General features: G+C 51.3%; 1 protein-coding gene across 1 annotated transcript in view; it reads left to right on the plus strand.

The window, feature by feature from the left end:
- Positions 1–370: 370 nt before the first annotated feature.
- The window catches only part of LOC137543893 (neuralized-like protein 4), a gene marked incomplete at both ends in the record, with an annotated part of 62174 nt that continues 48943 nt past the window's right edge, over positions 371–13601 (plus strand). Inside the window, 3 exons of the mRNA XM_068264967.1 lie at positions 371–449; positions 1890–2065; positions 11698–11826. Coding sequence (XP_068121068.1) covers positions 371–449; positions 1890–2065; positions 11698–11826 — 384 coding nt within the window. The remainder of the gene's footprint in view (positions 450–1889; positions 2066–11697; positions 11827–13601) is intronic.

Raw genomic sequence — 13601 nt, forward strand, 5'->3', positions numbered from 1 at the left:
CCTGTCCTACTCCGCCCTCTCCTTCCTGTCCTGCTCTGCCCTCTTTCCTGCTTGTTCTGCTCTGCCTTCTCTCTTGCCTGTCCTGCACCACCTTCTCTCCTGACAGTCGTGCTCCGCCCTCTCTCCTGCCAGTCCTGCTCCGCCCTCTCTTCTGTCTTTCCTGTTCCGTCCTCTCTATTGTCTTTCCTGTTCCGCCTTCTCTCCTGTCTGTCCTCCTCTGCCCTCTCCCCTGCCTGTTTTGGCTATGTCACAATTTCCTTTTCTGTCCTCTCTGCTCCTGTCTATATACTGCTCTTTCCTCCCCACTCGTGACTTCCATATTTGATTTCCTACTATACTCAGCAGCTTTCTTTGACTTCCCTCCCCTCAGGTGTTACTGCTATTCGTCCCGAGGACCTTGAATTTCCAAACACCATGACTGATATCGACTATGACACCTGGATGCTTAGGTAAGGTTCATGGTTGGTGGAGTGTTAGCGTGTTGGTAGTATTCCATGTCTCTAGCGTTTAGGGTCTTTTGTCAGCCATGACTGACATCGACTATGACACCTGGATGTTGAGGTAAGGTCCAGGGTTGGAGGAGTGTTGGAATGCCATGTTTCTAGAGTTTAGGGTCATTTGTCACCCATGACTCACATCGAGTATGACACCTGGATGGTGAGGTAAGGTCCAGGGTTGGAGGAGTGTTGATATGCCATGTTTCTAGAGTTTAGGGTCATTTGTCAGCCATGACTGACATCGACTATGACACCTGGATGGTGAGGTAAGGTCCAGGGTTGGAGGAGTGTTGATATGCCATGTTTCTAGAGTTTAGGGTCATTTGTCAGCCATGACTGACATCGACTATGACACCTGGATGTTGAGGTAAGGTCCAGGGTTGGAGGAGTGTTGATATGCCATGTTTCTAGAGTTTAGGGTCATTTGTCAGCCATGACTGACATCGACTATGACACCTGGATGTTGAGGTAAGGTCCAGGGTTGGAGGAGTGTTGGTATGCCATGTTTCTAGAGTTTAGGGTCTTTTGTCAGCCATGACTGACATTGAGTATGACACCTGGATGTTGAGGTAAGGTCCAGGGTTGGAGGAGTGTTGGAATGCCATTTTTCTAGCATTTAGGGTCTTTTGTCAGCCATGACTGACATCGAGTATGACACCTGGATGTTGAGGTAAGGTCCAGGGTTGGAGGAGTGTTGGTATGCCATGTCTCTAGAGTTTAGGGTAATTTGTCAGCCATGACTGACATTGAGTATGACACCTGGTGGTTGAGGTAAGGTCCAGGGTTGGAGGAGTATTGGTATGCCATGTTTCTAGAGTTTAGGGTCTTTTGTCAGCCATGACTGACATCAAGTATGACACCTGGATGTTGAGGTAAGGTCCAGGGTTGGTGGAGTGTTGGAATGCCATGTTTCTAGGATTTAGGGTCTTTTGTCAGCCATGACTGACATCGAGTATGACACCTGGATGTTGAGGTAAGGTCCAGGGTTGGAGGAGTGTTGGTATGCCATGTTTCTAGGATTTAGGGTCTTTTGTCAGCCATGACTGACATCGAGTATGACACCTGGATGTTGAGGTAAGGTCCAGGGTTGGAGGAGTGTTGGTATGCCATGTTTCTAGGATTTAGGGTCTTTTGTCAGCCATGACTGACATCGAGTATGACACCTGGATGTTGAGGTAAGGTCCAGGGTTGGAGGAGTGTTGGTATGCCATGTCTCTAGAGTTTAGGGTAATTTGTTCAGCAATGACTGACATTGAGTATGACACCTGGATGTTGAGGTAAGGTCCAGGGTTGGAGGAGTGTTGGTATGCCATGTCTCTAGAGTTTAGGGTAATTTGTTCAGCCATGGATGTCATCAACTATCGTTTGTGACGTCACATTTTTTCTCTCCAGTGGGACAGCCATTATGCAGGATGGAAACACTCTGAGGACCAATTATGGATGTGATCTGGACTCTCTAGGAAGCAGCTCGCGGATTGGAATGATGAAAACCACCAGGGGAGACTTGCACTACTTTATTGATGGTGTTGACCAGGGTGTGGCCTGTACAGGGCTTCCTGCAGGGAGAGGTGGGCAAAACTTGTCTGATTCTGCCTGATTTCTTAATGCATCTGCTCAGGGCAATGGCTTGTAGCTTAGGCCAGGAAGAGCTTTAGTGCCATTCCACCTACAACCTGTGTGTGTGTTCATAGGATGTTATCTTGTACCTTCACCCAGGAAGAGCCTTAATCTGACTCCACCTCCACCAGACATTGGCCTCAATTCACTAAGCTTATCTCCTGTCTTTAAAGAGGGGCTGTTAGGTATAGGGTCTCAGAGAAAAAAAACACATATATCAGTAGCCAAATACTGGCTGTACTTACATTACATAAGCATTTCACTGTCCACGTTTGGATTTCACAGAATTTGTATATAGTATATGCAGAGAATGATGCTCCTGACAGCTCATGGCAGGTTCCATGTTTGTCTGTCTTGTATGAAGCCAATTGTGATGTCATATCCGCCCTGGTTCCTGATGATTCGACTCACAAAAAAGATCAGGATCAAAGATCCTAATGGTTCATGATCCGGACAACACTACTGTGCAGTGAATATTAATTAGCCATGCTGCTAGGAACAATAGCGACTCATGCAGTATACTCTAATGGAACATGTGCCCTGTGAACAGCACATTGATTTTTCAGTGCTGTGAGCTGGGCTGCAAGATACAAGCTGATGTAACATGAGCCTGTAACTTCCCACTGTGAAAGCAGCCTTAGGGTGGGATAGGGAAATGAAGGGGAGGACCAAGGGAGTGCACTGGGGAGAAGAAGCAGCCCCAGCATGCTTTGCAGTATCTGTTATGTGGCCTGCCAGCCTCCTTAGGAGCTTGGGAATAACAGCCTTGCTGTTCAGCAAACATCAAAGTAAGAGAGATTTTTAACTTCAGTATTGCCTTTTTGGCTTCCTTCTAAACTGTTTAACACAGGGGAATAGAGGTTTAAATTAGCTTTTGCAGCCTGACAGTTACTCTTTAATAACGTTTCTAGAGTTATCACCATGGTGAAGAGGCATGTCGTATTCAGGAAACATTTTACCTCAGGCAAACCTAAAGTTAACTCTTCTGTCTTTAAGTTAACTCTTCAATCCTTAAAATAACTCCAGAATTCTAGACAGGCTGTTCATTAACTGCATGTGAAAATAATTACAGAGGAGGTAACGTAAGGAATGAAGAGATAAGATAACTCTCTCACTGTGTGGAGGTAAGTTTTCTCTTGCCTTATTATCTCCAGCATGATCTTAGTGAATTGAGGCCAATGTGTGTCCCTATCCCTCCCAACAATGTTATCTTTTGGTTATAAACGGAAAGAGTGTTTGCATGAACCCAGCCAGAATCCGTTTATGTCCCTCCACAGGATAGTATATTATTGTCTTGTATGTTTTCCCAGGAAGAGCTTGACTTTGACTCCACCTACCATCTGTGTGTAAGTGTTCCCTTTACAGGCCGCTAGCTTCTAGCTCCGCCCAGGCATAGATAATGACTGTGTGTCCCTTAGCAGGATGTCCTCATTCTTCCAACCATGAATAGCTGATGTATGACTCCACGCGGAATCCATGTGTGTTCTTCCCCACAATGTTGTCTTTTAGTTCCACCTAGGAAGAGATTTATTGTAACTCTGTCTACAACCTGTGTGTGCCTCCCCAGGTTATTATCTTGTAGCCCCACCCAGGAGGAGGAGCATGAGTGTAATGCCATCTGTAATCTGTGTGCCTCCCCAGGTTATTATCTTGTAGCCCCACCCAGGAGGAGGAGTATGAGTGTAATGCCATCTACAATCTGTGTGCCTCCCCAGGTTATCTTGTAGCCCCACCCAGGAGGAGGAGCCTGAGTGTTATGCCATCTACAATCTGTGTGTGCCTCCCCAGGTTATCTTGTAGCCCCACCCAGGAGGAGGAGCCTGAGTGTTATGCCATCTACAATCTGTGTGTGCCTCCCCAGGTTATCTTGTAGCCCCACCCAGGAGGAGGAGCCTGAGTGTTATGCCATCTACAATCTGTGTGTGCCTCCCCAGGTTATCTTGTAGCCCCACCCAGGAGGAGGAGCTTGAGTGTAATGCCATCTACAATCTGTGTGCCTCCCAAGGTTATCTTGTAGCCCCACCCAGGAGGAGGAGCCTGAGTGTAATGCCATCTACAATCTGTGTGTGCCTCCCCAGGTTATCTTGTAGCCCCACCCAGGAGGAGGAGCTTGAGTGTAATGCCATCTACAATCTGTGTGCCTCCCCAGGTTATCTTGTAGCCCCACCCGGGAGGAGGAGCCTGAGTGTAATGCCATCTACACTCTGTGTGCCTCCCCAGGTTATCTTGTAGCCCCACCCAGGAGGAGGAGCCTGAGTGTAATGCCATCTACAATCTGTGTGCCTCCCCAGGATGTTATCTTGTAGCCCCGCCCAGGAGGAGAAGCCTGAGTGTAATGCCATCTATAATATGTGTGCCTCCCCAGGTTATCTTGTAGCCCCACCCAGGAGGAGGAGCTTGAGTGTAATGCCATCTACACTCTGTGTGCCTCCCCAGGTTATCTTGTAGCCCCACCCAGGAGGAGGAGCCTGAGTGTAATGCCATCTACAATCTGTGTGCCTCACCAGGTTATCTTGTAGCCCCACCCGGGAGGAGGAGCCTGAGTGTAATGCCATCTACACTCTGTGTGCCTCCCCAGGTTATCTTGTAGCCCCACCCAGGAGGAGGAGCCTGAGTGTAATGCCATCTACAATCTGTGTGTGCCTCCCCAGGTTATCTTGTAGCCCCACCCAGGAGGAGGAGCTTGAGTGTAATGCCATCTACAATCTGTGTGCCTCCCCAGGTTATCTTGTAGCCCCACCCAGGAGGAGGAGCTTGAGTGTAATGCCATCTACAATCTGTGTGCCTCCCCAGGTTATCTTGTAGCCCCACCCAGGAGGAGGAGCCTGAGTGTAATGCCATCTACAATCTGTGTGCCTCACCAGGTTATCTTGTAGCCCCACCCGGGAGGAGGAGCCTGAGTGTAATGCCATCTACAATCTGTGTGCCTCCCCAGGTTATCTTGTAGCCCCACCCAGGAGGAGGAGCCTGAGTGTAATGCCATCTACAATCTGTGTGCCTCACCAGGTTATCTTGTAGCCCCACCCAGGAGGAGGAGCCTGAGTGTTATGCCATCTACAATCTGTGTGTGCCTCCCCAGGTTATCTTGTAGCCCCACCCAGGAGGAGGAGCTTGAGTGTAATGCCATCTACAATCTGTGTGCCTCCCCAGGTTATCTTGTAGCCCCACCCGGGAGGAGGAGCCTGAGTGTAATGCCATCTACAATCTGTGTGCCTCCCCAGGTTATCTTGTAGCCCCACCCAGGAGGAGGAGCCTGAGTGTAATGCCATCTACAATCTGTGTGCCTCACCAGGTTATCTTGTAGCCCCACCCGGGAGGAGGAGCCTGAGTGTAATGCCATCTACAATCTGTGTGCCTCCCCAGGTTATCTTGTAGCCCCACCCAGGAGGAGGAGCCTGAGTGTAATGCCATCTACAATCTGTGTGCCTCACCAGGTTATCTTGTAGCCCCACCCAGGAGGAGGAGCCTGAGTGTAATGCCATCTACAATCTGTGTGCCTCACCAGGTTATCTTGTAGCCCCACCCGGGAGGAGGAGCCTGAGTGTAATGCCATCTACAATCTGTGTGCCTCACCAGGTTATCTTGTAGCCCCACCCAGGAGGAGGAGCCTGAGTGTTATGCCATCTACAATCTGTGTGTGCCTCCCCAGGTTATCTTGTAGCCCCACCCAGGAGGAGGAGCTTGAGTGTAATGCCATCTACAATCTGTGTGCCTCCCCAGGTTATCTTGTAGCCCCACCCGGGAGGAGGAGCCTGAGTGTAATGCCATCTACAATCTGTGTGCCTCCCCAGGTTATTATCTTGTAGCCCCACCCAGGAGGAGGAGCTTGAGTGTAATGCCATCTACAATCTGTGTGCCTCCCCAGGTTATCTTGTAGCCCCACCCGGGAGAAGGAGCCTGAGTGTAATGCCATCTACAATCTGTGTGCCTCCCCAGGTTATCTTGTAGCCCCACCCAGGAGGAGGAGCCTGAGTGTTATGCCATCTACAATCTGTGTGCCTCCCCAGGATGTTATCTTGTAGCCCCGCCCAGGAGGAGAAGCCTGAGTGTAATGCCATCTATAATCTGTGTGCCTCCCCAGGTTATTAACTTGTATCCCCGCCCAGGAGGAGGAGCTTGAGTGTAATGCCATCTACAATCTGCGTTCCTCCCCAGGATGTTATCTTGTAGCCCCACCCAGGAGGAGAAGCCTGAGTGTAATGCCATCTATAATCTGTGTGCCTCCCCAGGAGGTTATCTTGTAGCCCCGCCCATGAGGAGGAGCTTGAGTGTAATGCCATCTACAATCTGTGTGCCTCCCCAGGAGGTTATCTTGTAGCCCCGCCCAGGAGGAGGAGTTTGAGTGTAATGCCATTTGCAATCTGTGTGCCTCCCCAGGATGTTATCTTGTAGCCCCGCCCAGGAGGAGGAGCTTGAGTGTAATGCCATCTGCAATCTGTGTGCCTCCCCAGGATGTTATCTTGTAGCCCTGCCCAGGAGGAGGAGCTTGAGTGTTATGCCATCTACAATCTGTGTGCCTCCCCAGGATGTTATCTTGTAGCCCCGCCCAGGAGGAGGAGCTTGAGTGTAATGCCATCTACAATCTGTGTGCCTCCGCAGGATGTTATCTCGTAGCCCCGCCCAGGAGGAGGAGCTTGAGTGTAATGCCATTTCCAATCTGTGTGCCTCCCCAGGATGTTATCTTGTAGCCCCGCCCAGGAGGAAGAGCTTGAGTGTAATGCCATCTACAATCTGTGTGCCTCCCCATGATGTTATCTTGTAGCCCCGCCCAGTAGGAGGAGCTTGAGTGTAATGCCATCTACAATCTGTGTGCCTCCCCAGGATGTTATCTTGTAGCCCCGCCCAGGAGGAGGAGCTTGAGTGTAATGCCATCTACAATCCGCGTGCCTCCCCAGGATGTTATCTTGTAGCCCCGTCCAGGAGGAGGAGCTTGAGGGTAATGCCATCTACAATCTGCGTGCCTCCCCAGGATGTTGTCTTGTAGCCCCACCCAGGAGGAGGAGCTTGATGGTAATGCCATCTACAATCTGTGTGCCTCCCCAGGATGTTATCTTGTAGCTCCACCCAGGAGGAGAAGCCTGAGTGTTATGCCATCTACAATCTGTGTGCCTCCCCAGGATGTTATCTTGTAGCTCCACCCAGGAGGAGAAGCCTGAGTGTTATGCCATCTACAATCTGTGTGCCTCCCCAGGATGTTATCTTGTAGCCCCGTCCAGGAGGAGGAGCTTGAGGGTAATGCCATCTACAATCTGCGTGCCTCCCCAGGATGTTGTCTTGTAGCCCCACCCAGGAGGAAGAGCTTGATGGTAATGCCATCTACAATCTGTGTGCCTCCACAGGATGTTATCTTGTAGCTCCACCCAGGAGGAGAAGCCTGAGTGTTATGCCATCTACAATCTGTGTGCCTCCCCAGGATGTTATCTTGTAGCCCCACCCAGGAGGAGGAGCTTGAGGGTAATGCCATCTACAATCGGTGTGCCTCCCCAGGATGTTATCTTGTTGCCCCACCCAGGAGGAGGAGCTTGAAGGTAATGCCATCTGTAATCTGTGTGCCTCACCAGGATGTTATCTTGTAGCCCCACCCAGGAGGAGGAGCTTGAGTGTTATGCCATCTACAATCTTTGTGCCTCCCCAGGATGTTATCTTGTAGCCCCACCCAGGAGGAGAAGCCTGAGTGTTATGCCATCTACAATCTGTGTGCCTCCCCAGGAGGTTATCTTGTAGCCCCACCCAGGAGGAGAAGCCTGAGTGTTATGCCATCTATAATCTGTGTGCCTCCCCAGGCTTTTAACTTGTATCCCCGCCCAGGAGAAGGAGCTTGAGTGTAATGCCATCTACAATCTGTGTGTGCCTCCCCAGGATGTTATCTTGTAGCCCCGCCCAGGAGGAGGAGCTTGAGTGTAATGCCATCTACAATCTGCGTTCCTCCCCAGGATGTTATCTTGTAGCCCCACCCAGGAAGAGGAGCTTGAGTGTAATGCCATCTACACTCTGTGTGCCTCCCCAGGAGGTTATCTTGTAGCCCCGCCCAGGAGGAGGAGTTTGAGTGTAATGCCATCTACAATCTGTGTGCCTCCCCAGGAGGTTATCTTGTAGCCCCGCCCAGGAGGAGGAGTTTGAGTGTAATGCCATTTGCAATCTGTGTGCCTCCCCAGGATGTTATCTTGTAGCCCCGCCCAGGAGGAGGAGCTTGAGTGTAATGCCATCTACAATCTGTGTGCCTCCCCAGAATGTTATCTTGTAGCCTCGCCCAGGAGGAGGAGCTTGAGTGTAATGCCATCTACAATCTGTGTGCCTCCCCAGGATGTTATCTTGTAGCCTCGCCCAGGAGGAGGAGCTTGAGTGTAATGCCATCTACAATCTGTGTGCCTCCCCAGGATGTTATCTTGTAGCCCCGTCCAGGAGGAGGAGCTTGAGTGTAATGCCATCTACAATCCGCGTGCCTCCCCAGGATGTTATCTTGTAGCCCCGCCCAGGAGGAGGAGCTTGAGGGTAATGCCATCTACAATCTGCGTGCCTCCCCAGGATGTTGTCTTGTTGCCCCACCCAGGAGGAGGAGCTTGATGGTAATGCCATCTACAATCTGTGTGCCTCCCCAGAATGTTATCTTGTAGCTCCACCCAGGAGGAGAAGCCTGAGTGTTATGCCATCTACAATCTGTGTGCCTCCCCAGGATGTTATCTTGTAGCCCTGCCCAGGAGGAGGAGCTTGAGTGTAATGCCATCTACAATCTGTGTGCCTCCCCAGGATGTTATCTTGTTGCCCCACCCAGGAGGAAGAGCTTGAGGGTAATGCAATCTGTAATCTGTGTGCCTCACCAGGATGTTATCTTGTAGCCCCACCCAGGAGGAGGAGCTTGAGTGTTATGCCATCTCCAATCTGTGTGCCTCCCCAGGATGTTATCTTGTAGCCCCGCCCAGGAGGAGAAGCCTGAGTGTAATGCCATCTATAATCTGTGAGCCTCCCCAGGTTATTAACTTGTATCCCCGCCCAGGAGGAGGAGCTTGAGTGTGATGCCATCTACAATCTGCGTTCCTCCCCAGGATGTTATCTTGTAGCCCCGCTCAGCTTGAGTGTAATGCCATCTACAATCCGCGTTCCTCCCCAGGATGTTATCTTGTAGCCCCACCCAGGAGGAGAAGCCTGAGTGTAATGCCATCTATAATCTGTGTGCCTCCCCAGGAGGTTATCTTGTAGCCCCGCCCATGAGGAGGAGTTTGAGTGTAATGCCATCTACAATCTGTGTGCCTCCCCAGGAGGTTATCTTGTAGCCCCGCCCAGGAGGAGTTTGAGTGTAATGCCATTTGCAATCTGTGTGCCTCCCCAGGATGTTATCTTGTAGCCCTGCCCAGGAGGAGGAGCTTGAGTGTAATGCCATCTGCAATCTGTGTGCCTCCCCAGGATGTTATCTTGTAGCCCTGCCCAGGAGGAGGAGCTTGAGTGTAATGCCATCTCCAATCTTGGTGCCTTCCCAGGATGTTATCTTGTAGCCCCGCCCAGGAGGAGGAGCTTGAGTGCAATGCCATCTCCAATCTGTGTGCCTCCCCAGGATGTTATCTTGTAGCCACGCCCAGGAGGAAGAGCTTGAGTGTAATGCCATCTACAATCTGTGTGCCTCCCCAGGATGTTATCTTGTAGCCCCGCCCAGGAGGAGGAGCTTGAGTGTAATGCCATCTACAATCTGTGTGCCTCCCCATGATGTTATCTTGTAGCCCCGCCCAGGAGGAGGAGCTTGAGTGTAATACCATCTACAATCTGTGTGCCTCCCCAGGATGTTATCTTGTAGCCCCGCCCAGGAGGAGGAGCTTGAGTGTAATGCTATCTACAATCCGCGTGCCTCCCCAGGATGTTATCTTGTAGCCCCGCCCAGGAGGAGGAGCTTGAGGGTAATGCCATCTACAATCTGCGTGCCTCCCCAGGATGTTGTCTTGTAGCCCCACCCAGGAGGAGGAGCTTGATGGTAATGCCATCTACAATCTGTGTGCCTCCCCAGGATGTTGTCTTGTAGCTCCACCCAGGAGGAGAAGCCTGAGTGTTATACCATCTACAATCTGTGTGCCTCCCCAGGATGTTATCTTGTAGCCCCACCCAGGAGGAGGAGCTTGAGGGTAATGCCATCTACAATATTGTGCCTCCCCAGGATGTTCTCTTGTTGCCCCACCCAGGAGGAGGAGCTTGAGGGTAATGCCATCTGTAATCTGTGTGCCTCATCAGGATGTTATCTTGTAGCCCCACCCAGGAGGAGGAGCTTGAGTGTTATGCCATCTACAATCTGTGTGCCTCCCCAGGATGTTATCTTGTAGCCCCACCCAGGAGGAGAAGCCTGAGTGTTATGCCATCTACAATCTGTGTGCCTCCCCAGGATGTTATCTTGTAGCTCCACCCAGGAGGAGGAGCATGAGTGTAATGCTATCTGTAATCTGTGTGCCTCCCCAGGATGTTATCTTGTAGCCCCACCCAGGAGGAGGAGCTTGAGTGTAATGCCATCTGTAATCTGTGTGCCTCCCCAGGATGTTATCTTGTAGCCCCACCCAGGAGGAGGAGCTTGAGTGTAATGCCATCTACAATCTGTGTGCCTCCCCAGGATGTTATCTTGTAGCTCCACCCAGGAGGAGGAGCATGAGTGTAATGCCATCTACAATCTGTGTGCCTCCCCAGAATGTTATCTTGTAGCCCCGCCCAGGAGGAGGAGCTTGAGTGTAATGCCATCTACAATCTTGTGTGCCTCCCCAGGTTATCTTGTAGCCCCACCCAGGAGGAGAAGCTTGAGTGTAATGCCATCTACACTCAGTGTGCCTCCCCAGGATGTTATCTTGTAGCTCCACCTAGGAGGAGGAGCTTGAGTGTAATGCCATCTGTAATCTGTTTGCCTCCCCAGGATGTTATCTTGTAGCCCCACCCAGGAGGAGAAGCCTGAGTGTTATGCCATCTACAATCTGTGTGCCTCCCCAGGATGTTATCTTAAAGCCCCACCTAGGAGGAGGAGCTTGAGTGTAATGCCATCTGTAATCTGTGTGCCTCCCCAGGATGTTATCTTGTAGCCCACCCAGGAGGAGGAGCTTGAGTGTAATGCCATCTGCAATCTGTGTGCCTCCCCAGGAGGTTATCTTGTAGCCCCACCCAGGAGATGGAGCTTGAGTGTAATGCCATCTACAATCTGTGTGCCTCCCCAGAATGTTATCTTGTAGCCCCGCCCAGGAGGAGGAGCTTGAGTGTAATGCCATCTACAATCTGTGTGCCTCCCCAGAATGTTATCTTGTAGCCCCGCCCAGGAGGAGTTTGAGTGTAATGCCATCTACAATCTGTGTGCCTCCCCAGAATGTTATCTTGTAGCCCCGCCCAGGAAGAGGAGCTTGAGTGTAATGCCATCTACAATCTGTGTGCGTCCCCAGGGTGTTATCTTGTAGCCCCGCCCAGGAGGAGTAGCTTGAGTGGAAATCTGTTTGCGTACCCTTCTATAGGCCGCAATGTGTGTGTGTGGCCCTTCCCTTGATGCTACGTTGTATCTATGCCTCGGAAAAGCATATGTTTGATGCCAAGGTAAAGTGGCCTTTTTAACCCTGTGTGGTCTTTGTCTCTGCAGATATCTATGCGGTGGTAGACCTGTATGGTCAGTGTGTCCAGGTGTCACTGACTGGTGGAAGCGGCCTCATTGACAACAGCTTATCGGCCAGTCATGTGACAGACAAGTCCTGCCCCACCCCCTCTCCAGGTATGTCTGCTGATGATCTATACATGAGGGCAGTATGAGTGAGTTGTGCGAGAGCCTCCTCTTTCTCCAATCTCTGTGTGTTGCTGAGTCCTCAGAGGAGTAGGTGGAGCCTCCTGATAAGGGCGGGATATGGGAGAGCCTCCTCTTTCTCCAATCTCTGTGTGTTGCTGAGTCCTCAGAGGAGTAGGTGGAGCCTCCTGATAAGGGGCGGGATATGGGAGAGCCTCCTCTTTCTCCAATCTCTGTGTGTTGCTGAGTCATCAGAGGAGTAGGTGGAGCCTCCTGATAAGGGCGGGATATGTGAGAGCCTCCTCTTTCTCCAATCTCTGTGTGTTGCTGAGTCCTCAGAGGAGTAGGTGGAGCCTCCTGATAAGGCCGGGATATGGGAGAGCCTCCTCTTTCTCCAATCTCTGTGTGTTGCTGAGTCCTCAGAGGAGTAGGTGGAGCCTCCTGATAAGGGCGGGATATGTGAGAGCCTCCTCTTTCTCCAATCTCTGTGTGTTGCTGAGTCCTCAGAGGAGTAGGTGGAGCCTCCTGATAAGGGCGGGATATGTGAGAGCCTCCTCTTTCTCCAATCTCTGTGTCTTGCTGAGTCCTCAGAGGAGTAGGTGGAGCCTCCTGATAAGGGCGGGATATGTGAGAGCCTCCTCTTTCTCCAATCTCTGTGTGTTGCTGAGTCATCAGAGGAGTAGGTGGAGCCTCCTGATAAGGGCGGGATATGGGAGAGCCTCCTCTTTCTCCAATCTCTGTGTGTTGCTGAGTCCTCAGAGGAGTAGGTGGAGCCTCCTGATAAGGGCGGGATATGGGAGAGCCTCCTCTTTCTCCAATCTCTGTGTTGCTGAGTCCTCAGAGGAGTAGGTGGAGCCTCCTGATAAGGGCGGGATATGGGAGAGCCTCCTCTTTCTCCAATCTCTGTGTGTTGCTGAGTCCTCAGAGGAGTAGGTGGAGCCTCCTGATAAGGGCGGGATATGGGAGAGCCTCCTCTTTCTCCAATCTCTGTGTCTTGCTGAGTCCTCAGAGGAGTAGGTGGAGCCTCCTGATAAGGGCAGGATATGTGAGAGCCTCCTCTTTCTCCAATCTCTGTGTGTTGCTGAGTCCTCAGAGGAGTAGGTGGAGCCTCCTGATAAGGGCGGGATATGGGAGAGCCTCCTCTTTCTCCAATCTCTGTGTGTTGCTGAGTCCTCAGAGGAGTAGGTGGAGCCTCCTGATAAGGGCGGGATATGGGAGAGCCTCCTCTTTCTCCAATCTCTGTGTGTTGCTGAGTCCTCAGAGGAGTAGGTGGAGCCTCCTGATAAGGGGCGGGATATGGGAGAGCCTCCTCTTTCTCCAATCTCTGTGTGTTGCTGAGTCCTCAGAGGAGTAGGTGAAGCCTCCTGATAAGGGCGGGATATGGGAGAGCCTCCTCTTTCTCCAATCTCTGTGTCTTGCTGAGTCCTCAGAGGAGTAGGTGGAGCCTCCTGATAAGGGCAGGATATGTGAGAGCCTCCTCTTTCTCCAATCTCTGTGTGTTGCTGAGTCCTCAGAGGAGTAGGTGGAGCCTCCTGATAAGGGGCGGGATATGTGAGAGCCTCTTCTTTCTCCAATCTCTGTGTCTTGCTGAGTCCTCAGAGGAGTAGGTGGAGCCTCCTGATAAGGGCGGGATATGTGAGAGCCTCCTCTTTCTCCAATCTCTGTGTGTTGCTGAGTCCTCAGAGGAGTAGGTGGAGCCTCCTGATAAGGCCGGCATATGTGAGAGCCTCCTCTTTCTCCAATCTCTGTGTGTTGCTGAGTCCTCA

The sequence above is a fragment of the Hyperolius riggenbachi genome, unplaced genomic scaffold, assembly GCF_040937935.1.
Source record: "Hyperolius riggenbachi isolate aHypRig1 unplaced genomic scaffold, aHypRig1.pri scaffold_322, whole genome shotgun sequence".
Classification (NCBI taxonomy): domain Eukaryota; kingdom Metazoa; phylum Chordata; class Amphibia; order Anura; family Hyperoliidae; genus Hyperolius; species Hyperolius riggenbachi.